Raw genomic sequence first — 22232 nt, 5'->3', positions numbered from 1 at the left:
ATGTATGCGTGCGTGCGTGTGTGTGTGTGTGTGTGTGTGTGTGTTCCATCCAATAAAATATGTTCACTGTTACAACAACACTATGATAAATGTAACAGGTCATTAGACCTCCAAAATCAACATCCCTGTCCTATCCCTATTTCGAAAGCCTACCTGTGACTCTCTTGTCATGCCTCTGGTATGTTTTCAGGTGAAGGGAAGGGATCCCCAACACCTTGCTGACCTTCCTCAGTGCTGCATATCCCATCCCTAATTCATGGGCTAAAAGCACCATGCGGACGTTCACGTCAAAAGCGACATCACCTCTCGTTTCGCTTTGCAGCCGTGTGGATGTGTAGATGCTTCGCCTATACACATTCTCCCCTTTGCAATTACTGCACTCTAGAAGCAAACTGCTACAAAATCCATGGTTCACTGGATCAATGTTAATAAATAGACTTGATGCAGCACAATTAGGGCACAAGAGATCATTTATTAATTCGTTCAGACGTGCGACATGCATAATCAGCCACTGCTGTGTCCCACAGTTAGCGGCACTGTCATTAAACCCACCCCGGTTTCCCAACGTCAGCTTACGGGCAGATGTGCTGCTTCCTGGTGTTTTTTCACCTAACCCATCTGATTGCTTTCCCTTTCCACATCTTGCAAAGCGCAATTGCCGTTTTTTTTTCCTTGAGATTTGCGGTGTTAGCGGCATTTTCGAAAGTCTCGCGGCAAGCTAAACACGGAAGTGTCAGAGTACACCACGTGATGCGTCTGAGCGAATCACGTTAGCAGAAACCAGCAGTAGCCAATGAGATTTCGTCATTAGCTTTAAATCCCCCTTTGGACATTCATGATTGGTTACTGATAGAAAGGAAATGCCCATATATGGGTTACACAGCGTTGTGCATGAGACCCAGAGCTTTCCAACGATACCGGTCATGACAGACTTCAGTAAACAGACGGAGCGCTGCATGTCGCGTTAGAATGCTAACTTCTTGGTGAATTCGGGAGAAACTTACTGGCGCAAGTAAACAAAATGTAATAAAATAAACATCTTAATGTATATTTTCAATGTTTTCTTTATAGCAGTTTGAAAGAACACACATTGAAGAAGTAAACTAGCCCAAAATCTCAAAACTGACCACTGCATAAAAAATCGATGTTTTTGCCTGCCGTGTCTCGCCTTAATGTAGGCGAACCAATACATGCATCCGGTACTTTTATGAAATATGAACAATCATGACACATGGATTACGTCTGAAACAAGCGCTGACGAGTTCTGGGCGTGAGCTAACTTTACAGGTAAGAGAGCAGATTGCAACATCACACTTCCGCAGAGCGGTACAGTAACCAACAGTCTCGTGGGAGAGAGTACTATGGAGCATGCTATTCTTTTCTGGAGTATATAGCCAAAGTAAATTCGGATATTGTCAGACAGTAATTTCTGTTGGTAGACGTCAGGCTACCTATCAAACGAGTAAGTAAAATATTTTTATAGGCCTACTACGTTGTCACCATGAGAAAACTATAGACATCAAAAATACCATGAATATCCAAGTCGTTTTCCCCACCACGGACAGTTATTGAAATACTCTACAATACCATTTAAGTACTATGATAAAACTGAGAGAAGAACATGCGAATACTATGGCATTACCTAAGGTATGATACAATTGTTGTACAGTTTTATTTAAGATTCTAAAGTTTCTCAAGAAATTATGGTAGGCTTTATGGTAAACTAACCCTTACAACAACAACAACAAAAACTAGTTGTAGTACCATACAAATATGTACATGTAATTTTGTTTACATGAGTGTAACATGGTACTTATGTGTAAATGTCTAGCAAATTTTGATTTTGATATAAACGTCATGTAGAGCTCATGTAAACGTTTGTAAACCTATTAGATATTTTTCACTATCCTGGTTTTATGTAGGCTACTCACCAGAGCTCATTTCCTACAGTTTCTCGGTTAGCTTCCCTATTTCACAAATCCTTCCTTTTTTAGTTAAATGACAGCAGATAGTAGACATACAAACATATGGTTTCCTTTTCTGTTCTTTCTTTAAAGGGATGATGCAGCAGTATCTTTGCATGTGACATCCAAACCATGATACCACCGCCGCCGCCACCACCACCTCCTCCTCCTCCTCCTCCTCCTCCTCCCCCTCCCCCTGCCCTCTTCCCTAGTGGAGGCCCGCTTTCCAGAGGGCCGGCACGGGCCTCTATAATGCGTAATTTTAATTGGGAGGCCATACCAAAGGACACTGTGCAAGGCAAACATAACATATGGACGGCTGAGAAGAGCAGGGTTTTCGAGTTGGACACCAAAGGTATGGAGGAGCTGTTCAGCCGCAATGACCAGAAGAAGGTCCAGGCCACAACCCGCAGCAGTTTACGCCAATCCCCAAGCAAGGCCCCAGGACCTGAAATGGTGAGTTTAGGTGGGATGTGCTAGAAAAGATGTTTTGTGTCTGCAGGCTTCCAGTAATTGGGTGTTTCCAGACTCATCTACTCAGAGAGATTTACATATGCTTTCATCAAGCTTGTCCCTAGGGTTGGCTTTGTGACTGTCTCAGGTCTGGCAAAACACTGTAAAGATGACTTAGTTGTAACCTCACTAAATTTGATATAATCTGTTGGTTTTGGGATCTATAAGTGTTTCTATAGTAATGATTACAGAGCTGAAGGTGATTCAAGCATCTCATATTCTCATGCCGAATGCATGAGGTATCCTAATTGCTAGTTTTGCATAAACCGTTTCTTCGTAGTCAGTTATCTTCCATGTAGTGTACTATTGTATTATTTCTATCTACAGTATTTCTCTTTAAAAGTGGTAACCTGCAGTTCTTACAGTGCGGAGCTACTTTTAACCCTGACCTAACCCTTTTATTTATTTATTATAAATCAGACAGAATGCTGTTTTTTGAAAATGTAATGCTGAAGGTTTTCTCTGAGGGTTGTGTTTAAAGGTGGGTTTAGGTTCAGGGGATATAATGTACAGTATAAAAATCATTGTCTATGGAAAGTCCCAATAAAACATGGATACCCAACATACGTACTTGTGTGTAAAAGACAATTATTTATTGTTATTTTTATATTACTAAATTAACCAGTTTTATGGCTATTGTGGACCAATTTACAATTTTTGTCATTATCATTTCACTCTTTGGTAATTTAACTTCATTTCATAATAAATTCTAGCTTATGTTATGACATTTAGTCAGAAAACTTCTGCAGTCACATGATACAGTACTAATACTAATGTCAGATAGATAAGTGGAAAAGAAAAGTTTACTAAAAGGAAATTCAAATTACATTTTTCTATCAGTTTTCTAGCAAAAACAAAAAGTTTTTATATTTTTCATTGTTGTAATCTTGATTTGTCAGTCAAAAACCAAAGTAACTAGATTTGAAGTAACTTTCTCTTTCAAATAATGCTTACAGTCATTCATAAGACAATACCGTGGCATTTATGGACGCCACTTGACTACGTTTGTCTTTTGATCTGAACCTTTCTTCTTTTCTGTAGGCTAAGTGTTTACATAAGGCGGACTCCACCAATATTGAATAGCTAACATTTCAAAAACACTGTGATGCAGAACATCTAATTTTACAACTGCTGAATCACATCATCGCAATGTTCCGTTTATTTTTTTTAATGCAAGAAATTAATAGGCAGGGTTGTTGGTGTTCGTAAATCATCATTAGTTTTTCATAGTTCAAAACTGATTAAACACATCAGGGTGGAGTAACTACCTGATACAATCTGTTTACATGTATGTTTGTTAATGGTGTAATATACATAATAAGCAATCAGTCTAACAACTGCCTTTGTCAAGCCATGTCCATATAATTGGCTCTTTTTTTTTTTCCTTGCCAGGTGTCCATTCTCAACTCCAAAAAGAACATGAACATTGGTATCTTCCTCAAGCAGTTCAGAAGGTGAGTGTACCACAAGGGAGTATTAAGAAAAGCTCCCTATTTCATCAGCATTTCTTTGGGTGGAAACACATAGTAGTCATATGATACATTGCTCACATGTCTCTGCAAGCCAAATGAATTTTCCCTGACAACATCAGTCCAGGCATATCTTTTCTACCGAGTACAAACATGGAGATAAGATGAGCTTTGCAGCAGTTCTCTTAATCATGCAGTATTTCTCCTCAGATATTGGTTAGTTGATTGTGACAGTTTAACTTTGACATGTTAATGAACACATCAGTTCTATAGTGCTACAGCTAAAGCTTGCGATACCAGTTTGGTGTGCTTGGTTATCTCTAAAAAAAATTTAGCAAGATGGGGCTTGTCTATCCTAGGTATTTTTTATGCTTGGCCAAGAAGAGGAGATTAAGAGTGTATAGCAACCAGAACAAGGTGAAGTATGACTCACAGTGTGGAAGTACATGTGTTGGACACTTCCTCTATACCGTTCCGACAGATGGACCGCTTGATGTGTCATTTGTTTTAGAGAATTTCAAATTGAGTTTTACAATGTAATCAGTCTTTTTAAAGGTGACGTGTGTCTGTGCTATTAGCAGTAAAAGTATCAATTGTTTTCACACTAGTTTCTCGAAAATTCACCCAGCTTTCATTGGTTGGACAAACAGGTAGTCTCACCACCAAACTCCATTGGTTGAGTCATTGTTGTTGTGTTCGGCTGCTCAAGCAAACAGAGCAATGTTGACACGCCACAGAAAATAAACCTTCAAATATCTTATAGTTGTCACGGCACATTAAACTGCCATAGGAGACGGTAAGGGATAGTTCACCCAAAAAAATGTAATTCTGTCCTCATGTTATTGCAAACCTGTTTGACCAAACAGTTTTGGTTCCCACTGACATCCATTATATGTTTTTGACCATACAATGGAAGTCAATGAGGACCGAACTGTTTGGTTCTAACATTTTTCAAAATATCTTCTTTTGTTTGAAGAAAGGAAGTCATACAGGGTTAAAACAACACGAGGGTGAGTAAATGATGACCGGATTGTCCCCAAAATAAAATAAAATCAAAAGCTGATGCTGATGCATATAAAACTATTTATTTTATTTTATGTTATTTTATTTTTTTATTTTGGCGTTTTTCCTTCATAAATTCATAAGGAATCCTGGAGATTACTATATCATATTGGTAGAACCCCACTTTCAGTGAATCTTTGGAAAATCTGAGATTTTGTAACTCTTCAAATACTCTGTGGTCCTGATCTATAATTTTACCACATCTTGCTCTAACTTTCTCCACAGGCCAGTGAGTGAAATGATTGATGACATTATCAGCGGCAGAGGAGAAAGATTTGGTACAGGGAAACTGAAGGAGTTGTGCAAACTACTGCCAGAGGATGGAGAGGTGGGTGTAAAATCTGATTATATTAGATATATATTAGAGCCTCAGTTACACTCATTGAGCAATTTCAAGGCATTTTAATAAAAGTTTTTATACTTAAGACCAAAATAAGAATATTTTATGCAGCACTTTCATTTGAATCGCCAACCTAAAAGCTTGTTGCTATGCATTATATTTCTGCTTTCATTAGGTGCGTCAGCTTCTTGATTTTAAAGGAGACTATTCAACTTTATCTGAACCAGATCGGTTCATGGTACAACTTGTCAAAGTTCCTTGGTGGGTATATACAGCCACACAAAGACAAATACACACTTAACACGATTGTACACAGAGCTCTTTCTATACAGTCATTTTTGGATATGCCATTATGATTATTTTTATTTGTTTGTTCTTCCTCTAGCTATGAGGAACGGTTGAATGGTTTAGTACTCAAAGAGGAATTCTCCCATTTTGTGGATGAGGTGAATCACTCTATTGCAGTTATGACCTTTGCTGGACAAGGTAAGATTGTAGATTACAACAAATCAGTAGCTATTGTAAAATAGTACCATAAACGTGTATATATACAGTATATACAGTATATATGTATATATGTATAATTATTTTGTTAATAGACAGTTATACTAGTCTTTGTTTGACTTTGGTGCAGACACATCAAATACAATATATATTTATATTATAATAGCTAGTCATGGTTATTAATTATTATTCCTTTTAAATTAAAAATGTAAATAATTTAAATCAACTTTAAACATACTCTCATACTATATAATCCTCATAGTTCCTTAAAGGATGACTAACTTTATGGGTTTGATTCCCAGGAAACTTGGCTTGCTTTGTTTATTAGTGCAACTACAAGGATGTGACTAGGTTTGATTTGTTTTATTTCACCTAACCCATGCATGAAATAATTTCCAGAGCTGTTGGAATGTGCGGATCTACATTCAGTCATTCGACTAGTCTTGGAAACAGGGAACTACATGAACTCTGTGAGTTAAATCATACCACTATATTTTGTTACTATTGTTAAACTTGAAGATGATTAAAGTTGGTTAACTCAAAACAGCACTGCACATTTGTGTGTTTACACTGTCACGAGATCCTAATCGTTCTGCCCCCACTTCCACCAGGGAGGGTACGCCGGCAGCGCGGTGGGATTCCGGATAACGTCACTTCTCAAGCTAGCGGATACCAAAGCCAACAAGCCTGGAATGAACCTCATGCACTATGTCGTGATGGTAGCAATGATGTTTAATATTATACTTTGGTGCCAGAACCACATAAGACACACAGCTTTATTTCCATGTTTCTTTTCTCTTATGTCTGTTACAACAGCAAGCCCAGAAGATAGATGCATCGCTGCTGAAGTTCTCAGAGAAACTACAGAACATTGGAGAGGCAGCAAGGTAGTTAATTTAATAGTTGCTCAATAGAAAACTCCACACACACACACTACACAAATCTGTTAAAAAAAACTTTAACAATAAAAGCAGCATTTTAACCAGTGATTTTTGGTAATCATTTGAATTGGCTTTTTTCAGTTTTCATTTTTATTTTAGTTTGTTTTAGTAATTGTGTTGTGTCTTTCTCATTTTTATGTTTATTTTAAATATTTCTGTTTAGCTTTAATTTTTTATTTTTGTACTTTAATTAACTTACAGTAAGTTGCCATTGCTTTGACAAATTCATTTCTAATTAAGTTTTCATTTAATATTTACTTTATTTTGTTTCAGCTTTATTTCAACTAAGAAAAACACTTTTTAATACTTTTAGTTTTAGTTAACAATACCGATTTTAACAATAAAATGCGTTATATGTGAATCTCTGTACTGTTATATGGAATTCTAGTACTCGGTAATTTCCTCTTAAATATTGTAAGTCTTGTACAGTATCTTAATTTATTGAGGTTAGAATCTCAAGCTTGCTTTAGCAAAGTCTTTCAATATATTTGTAAAGGTTAAATTATTGTGCTCAGTGCTAAATTGCACTGAAAATGCAAAATAAGAGTGAAATGTCTTCCTCAATACAGGATTCATAAACAGGAAATTGAGTCTGATTTCCAAAAGGAAGTGAGTAAAGTCCAGGTGTCGAAGCAGAATGCTAGTAAACATCCAGATCTGGAAGAACAGATGAGGGATTTTCTGCTGGTGAGGCATTTTATATTTCTCACAATTCCTTAGTTAGAACCTATTTAGTTTATCGCTGAATGTGAGCATGCACTTTTTTTTGTTCAAAGTCTTTTGGTGTGGTAACATGCCATTGAGCCTATTGACTACTGAAGTGCTGACATGCACATAAACATTAGTGCATTTCCCTGATTGCATGAAATGTTTATGTTTTAAATAAGAAGTATCACATCAGAACAGCTGCTTCTTCCATTTATCTTTTCTTATTTTTTAGAATGCAGAAACCAGGTTAAATGAGACCGAGACAGCCTTCAAGACCCTTTCTGCTGTGAGTGATTCGGTAGCAGAGTATTTCTGTGAGGACCCCACTCAGTTCAAACTAGAGGATTGTTGCTCCATTTTCTACTCTTTCTGTGAGAAGTTCAAACGAGCAGTTCAGGTAATTCGAACCATACATTGCAGTTGCTCTAGTCTAAGAAGCAATAAAGACCTAAAGAAATCAATAGGACTTCTGCTAAACATGTTTGAAATGATGCACAGTGGGGTCCAAAAGTCTGAGACCACGTTGAAAATCCAGTTTAAACTTGGAGATGTTTTAGAAAGAGAAGTTTTAGCATAAAATGAAGAAGAAACGCAACACACTACTGTTCAAAAGTTTGGGATCACTAATTTTATTTTCGAATAAAAAATTAGAAATAATTCTAATTATCATTCTAATAATAACACTAATTTGGTGCTCATGAAACATTTTATTATTAATATTATCAATGTTGAAAACAGTTGTACTGGTTTATATTCTTTTTAAAGAATTTGGTACATTTATTCAGCAAGGACACATTAAATTGATTAAAAGTGAAAGTTAAGATTTCTGTCTGTAATGAATGCTGTTATTTTGAACTTACTTTTTTTTATCAAATAATCTTAAAAAATATGTATCACAGTTCCCACAAAATATCTGTTTTTTGCACAACTGTTTTCAACATTGATAGTAATGATAATAAATGTTTCTTGAGCATCAAATCAGAATGATTTCTTAAGGATCATGTGACACTGAATACTGAAGTAATGATGAAGTAATGACGCATAATATTTTATGGTTTTACTGTTTTTTGCTGTACTTTTTGATTAAATAAATGCAGCCTCTGTGAGCATAAGATACATCTTTCAAAAACATTGAAAAGTCTTACAGATCCAAAACTTGAATGGTAGTGTATTTACCTGTTATGCTGCATCAACAGCAATGTGTGCAAGTATAAGAATCAGGGTCTGGCAAACAAATAAATCAAATAAAAAAAAACTTTTGAGCATATCTGTAAATGTAACCTCTTCAAGTGAGATAATAATAAACATAATATATATGAATAAATATTAAATATTGTTAACCTATTTAATTATTGTTAACCAATTAGATTTTTTAGATTATTTTTTGTTTAGATTTTTTTTTTTTAAATGTTTAAATATTGTCAGTTATTTTAAATTGTCACAGATATCTGTAATATGTAATTAAATAAATATTATATTGTTTAAATAATAAATATTGTTTATCCTCCTTGACCAGATAAAATAAAGAAAGCTTCATGAATCACTTCTCTATCATCTTTCTGCCATAGGAGAACCTTGAACGAGACATGGTGGATGTGAGGCGCAGGCTGCGAGAGCGCACTCAGATTGCTGCTAAGCGACGCTCCACCGCCACCTGCTCATCACGAGACAAAGACATTGAAGGAGATGCTCTGGAGTCCATCCTACAGAGGTTCAACAGTCGGCAATCCCGCCGCAGAGCTGGGACCGGTTCACCCACGCTGGGGAATCTGACTGAGACCCCCTTGAAGAACGACCACCCCGTTGACAACAAAGAGGTTAAGAGGGACATCTGGATCAAAAGTGTCATGCAATCCTCCTTGATCAAGGAGAGCTTTGATAAGGAAGAGACCCCATGTCCCAATCACCCAGAGGTTATAATCTCAAGGCCGGTGCAGGAAAGTGCCGGTACCAATTCCTCATCAGATCAACGAGTCTCCGTATCCACGGAGCAGGAGGAAGAAGATGCCCAGACCGAGAAAGAAGTGCAGAATATGAGAGAGGTGTCACGGAAAGTTTTACAATACCAGTCCAGTCGAAGTAGTATGTCATCCGCCGAGGCCCTGTCGCCGATCCTGTCTCCCAGGCAGACGTTCTTCCAGGAGGACAGAAGACAGCTGCTGATCATGGCCATAGAAGAAAACACTAAAAAATCCAGCCCTCTGCTGCAGAACAGCCAGATCATCAATCGCCGGCACACAATCGCACTTCCTGAGGCCAAATGTGAAAGTACCAGCCAAGAGGACCTATTTGTGCCCTGTGATGTAGATGCATCTCCGGCTCCCTCTATAGGTGTTATTGGAAAAGGGAAATCTTTGGATTGTAATATGCTCACCGCACAACTAAACTCTTTAAAGATTGTTAAAGATTCAGAAGCAAAGCCTGTTAATTCTCTGGAAGAATCACAATCAGTTAACTTATCACAGTCACAATCAGCCGAGACAGAAGCAAAGACTGAAGAGACGGTTCCTAGCTTGCAATTTGGTTCTGGAAAAAGAAACAGCCAAACATCATCATATAAAAGCGCTAAAGAGGGCTTCAGCTTTATGTCTTTATTTAAGCGCTGGCGTGAAAAAGACAAATCAAAAGAGCTTGATTCTGACAGTGTGGATCCGTGATATATATATAAAAAAAAACATTGCTGTCTATTTATTCAGTGTCATGCTGTATTTATGGAAAACAAGCTTGGTGCTTTGTCAATGTTTGCTTGTTAAAACAGTGAATGGACATTTATTTCCACGCCTTCTATAAATAGCGCGCATGCAATGGCATCCAAAAAACAATGAATTTAAATAAAGTGTTGAGATCAGTTGAAAATAAGATATTTTACATGCCGTGCTCTTTATGTAACACAAGGGGGCAGTACATATGGCAGTACATTTCCATGGCGAGACAGTTTCTGTATCTGCAAAAATGATCCATGCACAATTATGCATGACTCTGACTATGAGTAATTATTCACTTAGTTTAGTTTAAATACTGACAAAATACAAGAAAGGGTCAAAATACAAGTAATTTGGTAAATCTGGTTGTAATGCACCACATAAAATCACAAATTCTTGTCTGATGAATAATTTAACGTTAAATCATTATTATTTTTAATTATTATATTTCTGAAAGTAGTCTCTGTATGGTCATTGTAGGCTTTTTATGACAGACCAGTATACGGATCAAAGCACTCGCCTACGTGATGAAATGGGGAATAGAGAAGAGACTTCATGTAATTTGTGATTTTCAGAGCTCCAGAAATGAAAGAAGGTCTTTTATTTGAGTCGTTCCAGAGCAAAACCTCTGCTTTTGATTCTCAATATGAGATTGCAAGAGAATTTAGAGACCATGCTCCAGTTAGGAGTTGCTCACACACTAATTTTTATATGATGCTGTTTGTCCTGTTTTCAGGCAAGATATATTTATCTTTTTTTATGTTACGTAGTTACGCTTGACCTCAACAACATCTCCTGTGCTACAGTACTTGATGCAGTCATGCATGGTATTTCATGTTTTTTGTCCACTGAGCTTTTGGAGTAAAGAGGAACAAGAAGCTAAAGTGGCTTATCCTTAATAAAGACACTGAAGGCTTAGTTAGGGAGAATAGATAACGTCATGGGCTCCTGATAGGTCCTCTTTATTGCTTTCTAGACAGCCTGAGACCCTGTCGGGTGGAGTTTTGGGGGGTTTGGGTGATTGTGTGAGTGAATCATCCTCATCAGTCTCACAGAACTGAGAATAAAGGTTCAAGCACTGATTGAATGTCACAACATGCTATGGTTATAGTCCAGTTCATCCTGAAAATGGCTTGTTAGATTGTGTTGGACATGTTTTGTGGCTAATAAGTGTGATTTCATGCTGTTACAGTGCATGTCTAAATGCTGAATGCTGTTTATTTCAGACACTTAACATGAACTGTTTAGAGATGTATTTTATTTCTTTGAATATATTATAATAAACAGTTTATAAATGTAATGACAGAAATGATAGATCTATTTCAGCATAAAATACAAACAAATGTATTAAATTATTATTATTATATGAAACAGAATTATAATGAATCATTATTTAATATATTGGTTGGAAGTACAATATGCGCATTTTCGTCACACTTTAAATTATATAAAAATGTTTTTTTTTTTTTTTTGGCAGAGCACACAATACGATGCACATGATAGGCAAATGTGTAATAATGTTCAGTCTATGTCTTTATGTAGCGTTTGCTGACGTGGCTCGGGAGACAGTCTGCTTCTGCCATCTGGCTGTCTTAGGCTGGATGCAGTCTCCATAGCAACCACCACCTTCATAATGAAAGCCCAAGAACACGGTCTTACCTCCCCCACCCCACTGTAAACAAAGCCCAACCCTTGCACTGTGTAGCCTCGTATCCACACCCCAGACTGACGTACTTTCACTCGTATCACCTAAGGTCATGGATTGACTGAACTATTGCGCCTTTTAATAAAACACTTTTCTGCAGACTGGGTTTAAGGAAAAAAAGAGCACCAGATGTTTTCCCTTTTAAAAGATGTCGTCTAGGCTGGGTGTACGTGTACCAAGATGTTTCCTCCCCTTTGGAGGTAATTATTTTTGTAATATGACTGCCATTCATTATTGTAGGATATATATATATATATATATATATATATATATATATATATATATATAAAGAAGGGGGGAAAATCATTGTTAGCCTTATATAGCTTGATCGTTTTTTATTTGTTTGTTTGTTTTTCAATGATACCACAAACAGACACTTGTCGACACATACGGACATGTAACGTTAACGTGATTCAAATCAGATAAGGAACCTAAACAAATCTTTTCAGTCAACATATTCAAAGTATTTGAGTCACCGGGTTGAACCAAAAGCCCCACCACCAGTGAATCACCCCTTTTCAGATATGCTTTTGAAAGAATTACATATTCCAAAATACTAACTCTTATTGGCTATCATAGCTCCTCCCATTCCAATGCTGGCCAATGAGTGAACATCTTTGCATTCGCACACGCCCACAATCTCAGTTCACTGTCCCCTCCTAACCGACTCCCATTCGGAGAAAAGGACTGCAGTTTTCCATAAAAAACGTAAAAAAAAGGATTATTTATCGGACACTGACAATGAAAAACGCTTTCTCCCGTTATTCATGCTGACTCCTCTCTAAATCCGGTCCAAATTTCACGTGAGTGTACTGATTTCTTACCGACGCCTCTTCCCAAATTAGACTCGTTTTGTCATTGCGGTGAATGCGTTGATACATGCTGAATAATTCATTGACATATACACTGGAGTGGAGACCCGCATCTCTTTGGCGTGACTGCTGAAATCAGCCAGTTCTTTGTAAATGTGTTTCAACGTCCACCATCTCCGAGGATTGTGAGGAAGTCTTAAAATATCTGCAGGATGTAGATTACCCTTTATGTCATGGGGCTGTGCTTTAGGTCAACGAGTTGTAACTTACAGTAATCGATTGTTTTCATATTCTATTGATTTGTGCATGTATAATGAATGTCATCCCATCACATATTATTAGCACTTTTTATAGCTATTATGAGTGTCTTTAGGCTGTGATCACTCCTGTATAAAGAGATCTTTTCTCGAGTCTCAAAAAAGTAGATCTTTTGAAAAGTTTATAAAGGCCTTCTGATGAATCATCCAAATTAGGTGCTGTATATGACTTGTGTTATGCATAATAAATCACACTGCATGTCTTTAGTTGAGATTGACAATAAATTTTTTTCTATGACTAATTCAACTTTATTTTAATGTTTTAAGTGCCCCATAACAATTGTAAAACTGAAACTTGTTTTTAATTATTATTATTGTTATTATAATTATTATTCTTACACAATGGAATTAAATAATCACTGGACAACAATAAAAACAGATTATGCATTTTGCTTATTGTATTCATAGTCATAATAATAAGAATATTGTTGACAAGTCCATTATGACAAAGTTGAATGTTTCCGCAAGGAAAATTGGATCATAATTTTTCCATTTGGTGTAACCTATCTAGTCTTTAGTACAGTTTACGCCAAATGCTACTGAGAAATCAGGTGAGTTCTTACTGTACGTAAATGGCCCTGCAGCATTTGTGTTCCCTCAACAGTCTGTCTTAATGGCTTTAGTTTTGTGTATTGTTTTTTTTGCAATTTCCTCTATCATGCACAATTGCTCATGCATGACATGAATTTCACCACAGAAGTGAGCAAAATTTAAGCCCTTTTAGTTTTCCATGCATCCGTTAATGTAATATATTTGCAGTTTATTAATATGAGTTAAAGACATGTTAAGACATATATTTCGTTTGGTCTGAAAGAAGTTCAAGGCATAAGTGGGTTTGTTTTAAAATGGACTGGTTTGTTGGTGACGAAGGCGGTATAATTATGCTGCACAGGTTGCCATGTTCTGTAGCTATTAAAATGATATTTAATGCTTTCTCTAGTCAATCACAATCACATTGATTTGTAGTCCATATTCTGAATACTTCTTGTTCACTACACAGTCGTCAGAAAAGTTTGGCAATAAATGGATATGCCTCAATGATATACAAAATTAGGCTATGAGAGGAAATGGCAAATTTAAACACTTTGATTCCTGATTCACAAATTTAATAAGACCAGATACCTTAAATGATAAAACTTGTTTGTTGTACCCTCTTTTGCAACCAGAAACAACTACTGTATATAAAGTAAAATTCTGGTAAAATAAAGTAGAAACAGTAGAGAAAGTCTTGAGAAAGTTTTACCAGCCCGTCTGCTCAATACAACAGCTGTAGCCTGCTTTGGCACAGTAAATGCTCAGCTGTTCCTGTCTTAATCAGTTTGAGAAGAAGGATGAAAGTGTAGTCTTTACATCAGCATTTTTACCCAGCTACAGATAATGCATTATCTATCTGCATTTTCAAAATGATTTCCTGCAGTACCATCATGAGAATCTGCTTTCTGAGTAGGATGTTAATGCACATTCAGTGGCCTTTTGTTGTTTGCTTTATGCGGGCGAATCCTGAGCCAGTTGGATAGTGAGATGCTACACCATCACATATGGGGTTTAACTAAGTCTAGTTATAAAGATAACATGTTACTGCCGTTGATCGTTATAATTGCAACGAAATAAAATGCACCATCGCTGTTTATCCGACCAGAAGCATAGCTGTGGAGAAGCTTGTCGTGTCATGTTTAGTGTCTGTACAGGGTTTGGTGAAGGCTGGTGTTTGCCTTGCTTTTGCTGGACAGATGCTGTCAGGTTGATGTTAAGCAAAGCATACCGACAGCAGCCCGTTCCAGGTGAATCAATGTGCGAGAATCATGTCTGCGTATGAGTGACAGTTTACTCTGCATTCATGCCATCGAGTTGACAGGGGGCTGGGCGGTGCATGGTCTGGAATATTTTGACCTTGCAGAAATGTGCAGTTTGTGTATTTTTGTGTGTGTGTGTGTGTGTGTGTGTGTGTGTGTGTGTGTGTGTGTGTGTGTGTGTGTGTGTGTGTGTGTGCAGAATTTAACTGGTTAAACAGACAGATACACACAAGTGCTCTCATGCATGGGAATTAATTCAATCATGCTGAGTCTGACTAGATTTGTCTAGGTAGTGTCAGATTGATTTTATTGGATATGTCTCTCTTCTTCTTTCTTTTCTCTTTCTTTGTTTCTCTCCTTTCATCTTACCATAAACAGTCAAAGTAAACAGACATTTAATGACTTTTTTCGCAGGCAAAGTAAAATAGTTTTCAGATTGACTGGTATTCGTGTTACATCTGATCTGACTGATTTTTCCTTAGTTTCATTTCTATTTTTGGTCTGAATAAGAACTAAATAATCATTGGACAACAAAATATATGTTAAAAAATCTAATATATTTTCTCTATGCATGCCTTTAATATTTATACGCATTTAATTTGTAATCTGAATAATTGCAAATTTATTTTGACCTACTGTTTACTTCTTAATGATATGCAATTCTCTCTTAAGAACTGTTATGTTAAAAAAAAAAAATTCAAATAAAACATTATATTCTTTTACTGGCAAAGACTGTTTTGAAAAAAATATAGTGCATAAGAAATTTAGTTGAAAAGTGTAAATATCAGTAAAAATAAAATTATATTATATTTAATGCATCATGCATCCTATTACAAATAACCAATTTAGTTGAAAACTGTATGTCAGTAAAAAAAAAATTTTTATATCCTATTTATTGTATCACGCAATATCATATTTAATAAAAAATAAGTAAATAAATAAAGTTAATGTTACGTCCCATGACGTACCCTAGACTGGAGAGGGAACGTAACATTAATAATAAATGAATAAATAAATGGAAAAATATCAGACCATTATTTTAATAATATTTCATCATGCCAGACTACTGCAGATGCACTGAGAGTGTCCAGATGACCACATTACACTGCTGGTGGACAGTAACACAAGTTTACATAGTGTGACTAATGACTGCTTTGGAAAATGTGGCTTAACTTGTTCTGCAGCGATTTGCCTTTTCCCCTATTATCTTATGTCATAAAGACAAATGGCTTCGTTTTCATCCTTCTGTCTGTTACAGTGTACTAATGAGTCGATGTGGCTTTGAATAATCTTTGGGTAAAGGATATGGAGTAACTGATAGGAAGTAATGGACAGATTCATCCATCTGGTTTTAAAGACACGTGGAGCTGTGTGGCACAGCAGACAAGGCTTCCATTAGGCTGAACAGTCAGAAGCCAAGCGTCTCTCAATGGACAGCAGCAGGACAGCCATGTCCTCATGCCTCATAACAGCACTGTTTGGTTATTCAGGATCAGCTGTGATAAGACATTCATGAACTGTCTCGTTTGTGATGAGATACACTCTTGGTTGTGTGTGGATAGATCATAGTTGATGATATCAACCTCCTCTGTTTCCCCTATGGTCCATGATTGTTAGTTAATCTGATGGTGAAACCAAAAGAGCTGTATGATGTGCTGACACATCATCATTGTCAGAAAAAGCCACTCAGTGTTTATGTGACACTGATTAGAAATGGATTGTGTTTTACACTGTTGCATTTGAATGGATTTACTTTCACACCAGCTTTCTCTAGTAGTATTTCTTGATTAATGTTACAAATAATACTCTTAGCTTAACTCATGTCACATGTCATGACAAAAATATAGTTTTGAAGAATCTTCACACAGCTTTTTTTTGCATACATGACAGATCATATTGGCTGTCTTTCATTAAAGTGTTTTAACTGAATCGGTGAGTCGGTGAGTTGAACTCAAACTGGATTAGTCAGATTTGTGAATGAATCATTTATTTGAATTGGTTCTTTTCATTGCACTGTTGACTCAGGTCACAAGTCACTCAGACTGAACGATTCATTGATGAATCAGACTGAGATGGGCTTTTTAAGAAGAATTGTAAGCTTAAGTAGATCGTAAACACCATTTGGTGCCAATATTTTCAGTGATCTACTTGCAGCCCTGGTCTGGTTCTTGAACTTACTGACTCTTTTTTTTCAGCCCAATATGTGAACTAGATCAACAATCAGAATCATTGATTTTCAAACAGAACTTATGCAATTTTTGTTCAACTCAATTATGCAGTTCTTGAGTTATCATATGGCTTTAGATAGAAGACTTGAAATACAGTACATGAGTCACGTGGTCCTCTTTTATGCGGTGCCCTTTTGCCCTTTTTTAAGCTTGACAGACATGGACACTGTGAACTGTTGTGTATGGAAGAAAGGTGTGAAAAGATTCTTGAAACATTCTCCATAAGGACATAAAATCTGTTCAACTGTTAAGCTATCCCCTTAAAGCAGTGGAATTACACACTCAAATGTTAAAAACTAGGCCTTGTACTTTGATCTTAACGATTTATACAGAGAGAACAATAAAACTATGCAAGATCATTGCTCATAGTCCAACTGTGAAATATATCTATCATGCAATACAAATCCATAGTCAGCGTCTGCAAGCCATGTTAAAAGATATTTGAATTTGTACATTATTCATGGTACAAACAGTAACAGGAAGTAGGCTAACTATCCGGCCCAAGTCTGTAGTTCAAACCAGACATATAAGGATAAAGAACCACGGATGCATCACTTCTGTTAGTGCTCTGTGACTCATGGCATCCCCCCAGACACAACACTGTACATGCCGCTTACACACTCTCAGCATGCAAAATCAACCCAGTTATATGGAATAAATCCATCTAACTGCTTTCTTTTAAGTCTTTAGATGTCATAGGTTTCTTAAAAGTCTGAACACGTGGATATCTGTCCTGAAAGCACACTCTTACGACCTGGTGTCGAGGGTCTTTTGTAATTGTTTTTTGCAGTCCTGCGGTAAATTGCTTATTGCCTGCTGCGTGCAATATCCTTCTAGACAGAGGTAATGGAAAAAGTTGCATGCTGTCTTTCTGAGCGGCTTTGCTAATGTTGACTAATCACTAGAAAGTGAAAATTATGGAAATGATGCAGTCTTGGAATATCTATTCGGCTCTATTGTCACTCTATTATTTACTGTAGGTGGCGGTCTCTGTCCCAGGCAGATTAGACCCAGACCGTTTTTTTTTTTTTTTTGTGGAATGTAAGTCAGCGTTACAATCCGTTTAAACACCATCCCTGCTGAGAAAAGGTCTTAGAATTGGGCATTAAGAAATAATAATGGCCCTTAAACCCTAATGCTTAATACAACCATGATATTCAGTTTAGGCATATATCCACCTTTATTCTTTTATGGAAATTATTTGTAATATAATCCTGTGGAGATTGTACAACCCCCCCCCCCCCCCCCTTTTTTATTTAGTTTTAGCCACTTTGAAATGATGAGTATTTCACAATGACTACACATTGTAGCTGCTGTTGAATATTTTATGCTTGCAATGCATACTATAAATGAGATTCATTCAGCAGGAAATCATAAATCACTGTGAGGTCAGTGCTGTCTGCTGTAGAAGGTACTCTAGAGCTGTACTTGCAATATTCGTTGTGTTGGTCCTCATTATTCTGCAGCTATCTGGGACATCTAAAGACATATTTGTGTAGTTTGAGGTAAAGGTTTAGTTTACTGTGTGTTATATGAACTCTCTCTGCCACTGTAAAGCCAGGATATAGTTGATATTCAGTGTACACTACCGTTCAAAGGTTTGGGGTCAGTAAGATTTTGTTTTGAAAGAAATTAATAGCCTATACTTTTATTTAGAAAGGATGCATGACATTAATCAAAAGTGACAGTAAAGACATTTATAATGTTACAAAAGATTAACATTCAAATACATTTTTATGCTATTTAGAATTTTTCTATTCATTAAATATTCCTGATTGTTTTTTTATCACAGTCTTGACATTCTGTGTGAAATAGTGATGGGAAGATCTTTGAGTCTTGTTCAGCAAAATGAACGAATCTTTTTTCAAGTCATTTCGTTAATTTTTTCCACTTCAGCAGAATATAATTGAAATGTTTCATGTTAAAACTTACGCAAATGTTGATCACATTTAGAATAAGAAAAAACTATCCATAATGCAGCCAAGGACACATGAAACAGAAATTAATTAATTGCCTAGCTGGGTCAACAAATTTTTTTCAATAGATTTTTTCTTAATTAATCGAATAATCTTATGACTAATATTATTTATCACAAAAGTAAAGGTTTATGCTGTGTAGACCTACTTAGGAAAGTTGTTTACTATGGCTTTTCACAGTCTCTTTTGGGGATTTAAAGCAGCAGTTGCTTACACGTGTGAATCCTGATGTTTAGTTCATTAAAGAGATTAAAGTAGCTGCTTGAATATGTTCATTCAGCTGTATGATCAAACTGCTGGCAGTGTGCATAAAACCGTGAAATTTTACACAATTGACAGTGCGTGATTCAAAAATGAGTCCAATAGAAGTGTCACAAACTGCTCCGAGACAAGGTTGAGGATCCTAATGCAGTTTAATAGAGTAATCCAGAATCGTGGTCAAACATAGGCAAAGGGTCAAGCACAGGAAGGCAGTCCAAACAAACAAAACACACAAGGTTGGGAACAAGGCCAACGGGTAATCCAGAGGCAGGCAGAGAGTCCAAAAAACGAAATACAGGGAACCAGAGAAATGCTCAGAGATGAAGTGCAACAACATACAACTACGCAGTGAGTGAATGTGAAAACCAGGCTTATAAGGGGTGGATCAGTCTGTTCAGAGAGCCAGGGTGGACCAGGCAGTTCAGGTGACCAGGGTGAACCAGGCAATTCAGGTGGCCAGAGTGGACCAGGCAGTTCAGGGGACCAGGGTGGATCAGACAGTTCAGGGGACAAGGGTGGACCAGGCAGTTCAGGTGGCCAGGGTGGACCAGGCAGTTCAGGGGACCAGGGTGGACCAGACAGTTCAGGGGGCCGTGGCTGAGATGACCCTTAAGGCGGCCCTGGCGGAGGCGGCCAGGGCGGACCAGACAGTTCAGGGGACCATGGCGGCGGCCATCTTGTCCGGAGACACTGGCTCTGCGGCGTCCATCTTGTCCGGAGACGTTGGCTCGGCGGCGGCCATCTTGTCCGAAGACACTGGCTCGGCGGCGGCCATCTTGTCCGGAGACACTGGCTCAGCAGACGTGACTTGAACAGTCTCTGGCTCAGCAGACATGACGTGAACAGTCTCTTGTGCAGCAGGCACGACGTGAACATTCTCTTGTGCGGCAGGCACGACGTGTACATTCTCTAGTTCGGTGGCCATGACGTGATGCGTAGGCTTGGCAGGACTGACGTGAAGAGCAGGCTTGGCAGGACTGACGTGAAGTGCAGGCTCGGCAGAACTGACGTGAAGTGCAGGCTCGGCAGGACTGACGTGAAGTGCAGGCTCGGCAGGACTGACGTGAAGTGCAGGCTCGGCAGGACTGACGTGAAGCAGCTTAGGCTTGGCTAGACGGACGTGAAGAGGCTCGGCAGGACCGACGTGAAGCTCAGGCTCGGCAGGACTGACGGGACCGCAGGCTCGGCGTGAAGATCAGGATGATGAGGCTTGATGTGAAGATCAGGCTGATGAGGCTTGACGTGAAGTTCTGGGGGATGAGGCTTGACGTGAAGATCAGGCTGAACAGGCATGACGTGAAGATCAGGCTGATGAGGCTTGACGTGAAGATCAAGCTGAACAGGCATGACATGAGGATCAGGCTGAACAGGCATGAAGTGAAGATCAGGCTGAACAGGCATGACATGAGGATCAGGCTGAACAGGCATGACGTGAAGATCAGGCTGGCCAGGCGTGACTTGAAGATCAGGCGAATCAGGGGTGACGTGAAGATCAGGCCGAACAGGCATGACGTGAAGAGACTCAGACTTGGCAGGCATGACGTGAAGAGACTCAGGGTAGGCAGGCATGATGTGAAGAGCAGGCTCGGCAGGGCTGATGTGGAGCGCAGGTTCGGCAGGGGCCTCGACGGAACGAGGCTTTGGAAGGACGGCGGTCTCGACGAGACGAGACTCTGTAGGGATGACTGTCTCGACGGGACAAGACTCTGGAAAGGTGGTTTCGGCAGAATGAGACCCCGTTCGGGGGATTTTCTTGGAAGGCAGTTCAAACTAACAAAACAATACACACAGGTTGGGAACAAGGCAAATGAGTAATCCAGAGGCAGGCAGGGAACAAGGCAAACGGGTAATCCAGAGGCAGGCAGAGTGTCCAAATAACGAAATACAGGGAACTAGAGAAATGCTCAGAGATGCAGTGCAACAACATACAAAACTATGCAGTGAGTGAATGTGAAAACCAGGCTTATAAGGGGTGAGCTAAACAAGGTAATGACATACAGACAAAAATTGTCTTAAAGATCGCATTCATTTAGCCTTTTTCCTACAATACTTTGCGTTATAAATTTGTGATTAAGTGTAGGCTACACAAATTCGTGTTCGCTTCAGTTATAATCAGATTCAGCACGTTCTTCATCTTCAATCCGCAGCGGTGCCAAGCACATCAGAAAGAGGACTGTGTGTGTGTGTGTGTGTGTGTGTGTGTGTGTGTGTGTGTGTGTGTGTGTGTGTGTGTGTGTTCATCTCAGCCTCATTGGTCTGTCACTCGTCAATGTCAGAATATTTGGGATGACCAATCAAATCAAAGTAGGCGGGTTTTATGTTCACAGTAGCTTCAGAGCGCGAATTTTAGCAGAGCGACTCGACGCGCTTCAGTTTCTATGTTCAGCTTACGGTCAAGTGCGAGAAAAGATGTAAGTATTCTAAACTAAACATTTCATATCTGACATTTTATATCATAAATGTTAAACAAATAACAAAAATAATTAAGGCAAACTAATAAAAATTTGTCTGATAAACCATTTTGAAATGAAAATAGGCCTATGTAACGTGACTCATGTATTGTAGCCTGTAGTGATGGATAAGAGGAGAGAGCAGGTATTGGCACATACTCTACTGCCAGCTAACATGGTTTTAAAGCTATTTCTTATCCTTTTTTGGCCTTCAAACGTCTTGAAATCCACATATCAAAGAAATAAAAATTTGAACCCCCAAACAACCTCAAATTTAGGACCTATTTGATTATAAAGTCCTGTATTAGGCATAAGATCAATCATGAATGTGTAGCCTATATTGTGAATGAATTTAATAAAGTTATTTAGCTAGCTTTCCTAGTCGCTTTCAGTAAATTAACGCATCTGAGAAAATGATTCATAGGCTAAAAATCAACCTATCAGTTGACCCATATGTTTACTTTCTTCACTGACAGACAAAAAGGAA

At 38.0% G+C, this 22232-nt stretch overlaps 2 protein-coding genes across 4 annotated transcripts in view; both read left to right on the top strand.

The window, feature by feature from the left end:
• Nucleotides 1–868: 868 nt before the first annotated feature.
• fhdc4 (FH2 domain containing 4) lies at nt 869–11503 on the top strand. Of its 2 annotated transcripts, none has more exons than XM_077208084.1 (12): nt 869–1287; nt 2058–2420; nt 3870–3931; nt 5234–5336; nt 5524–5609; nt 5734–5834; nt 6252–6322; nt 6464–6571; nt 6669–6739; nt 7363–7480; nt 7734–7898; nt 9070–11503. In XM_077208084.1, exons 2-12 carry the CDS (start codon nt 2097–2099, stop codon nt 10156–10158), a joined length of 2298 nt encoding a protein of 765 aa, XP_077064199.1. In that variant the 5' UTR covers nt 869–1287; nt 2058–2096; the 3' UTR covers nt 10159–11503. The 2 variants fall into 2 exon arrangements, with proteins under 2 accessions (XP_077064199.1, XP_077064197.1); XM_077208082.1 differs by having other exon boundaries at nt 1285–1462.
• Nucleotides 11504–12539: 1036 nt separating this feature from the next.
• The window catches only part of trim3a (tripartite motif containing 3a), a 56396-nt gene continuing 46703 nt past the window's right edge, over nt 12540–22232 (top strand). Inside the window, exon 1 of one of the 2 annotated variants that reach the window (XM_077208139.1) lies at nt 12540–12711. The gene's annotated coding sequence lies outside the window, so the exon portion shown is untranslated. The remainder of the gene's footprint in view (nt 12712–22232) is intronic. The other variant, XM_077208140.1, reaches the window with a different exon arrangement.

The sequence above is a fragment of the Siphateles boraxobius genome, unplaced genomic scaffold (assembly GCF_051911475.1).
Source record: "Siphateles boraxobius isolate OS27281-9 unplaced genomic scaffold, OSU_SipBor_1 6, whole genome shotgun sequence".
NCBI lineage: Eukaryota > Metazoa > Chordata > Actinopteri > Cypriniformes > Leuciscidae > Siphateles > Siphateles boraxobius.
This window is presented reverse-complemented; position numbering and strand designations above follow the sequence as displayed.

Excerpts from the sequence above, each read along its gene's own strand:
- fhdc4 (XM_077208084.1), top strand. The coding sequence starts at position 2,097 with ATGATACCACCGCCGCCGCCACCACCACCTCCTCCTCCTCCTCCTCCT. Across the intron at positions 2,421-3,869 it reads AGGCCCCAGGACCTGAAATG|GTGTCCATTCTCAACTCCAA; the intron begins GTGAGTTTAGGT and ends TTTCCTTGCCAG. Across the intron at positions 5,835-6,251 it reads TATGACCTTTGCTGGACAAG|AGCTGTTGGAATGTGCGGAT; the intron begins GTAAGATTGTAG and ends AATAATTTCCAG.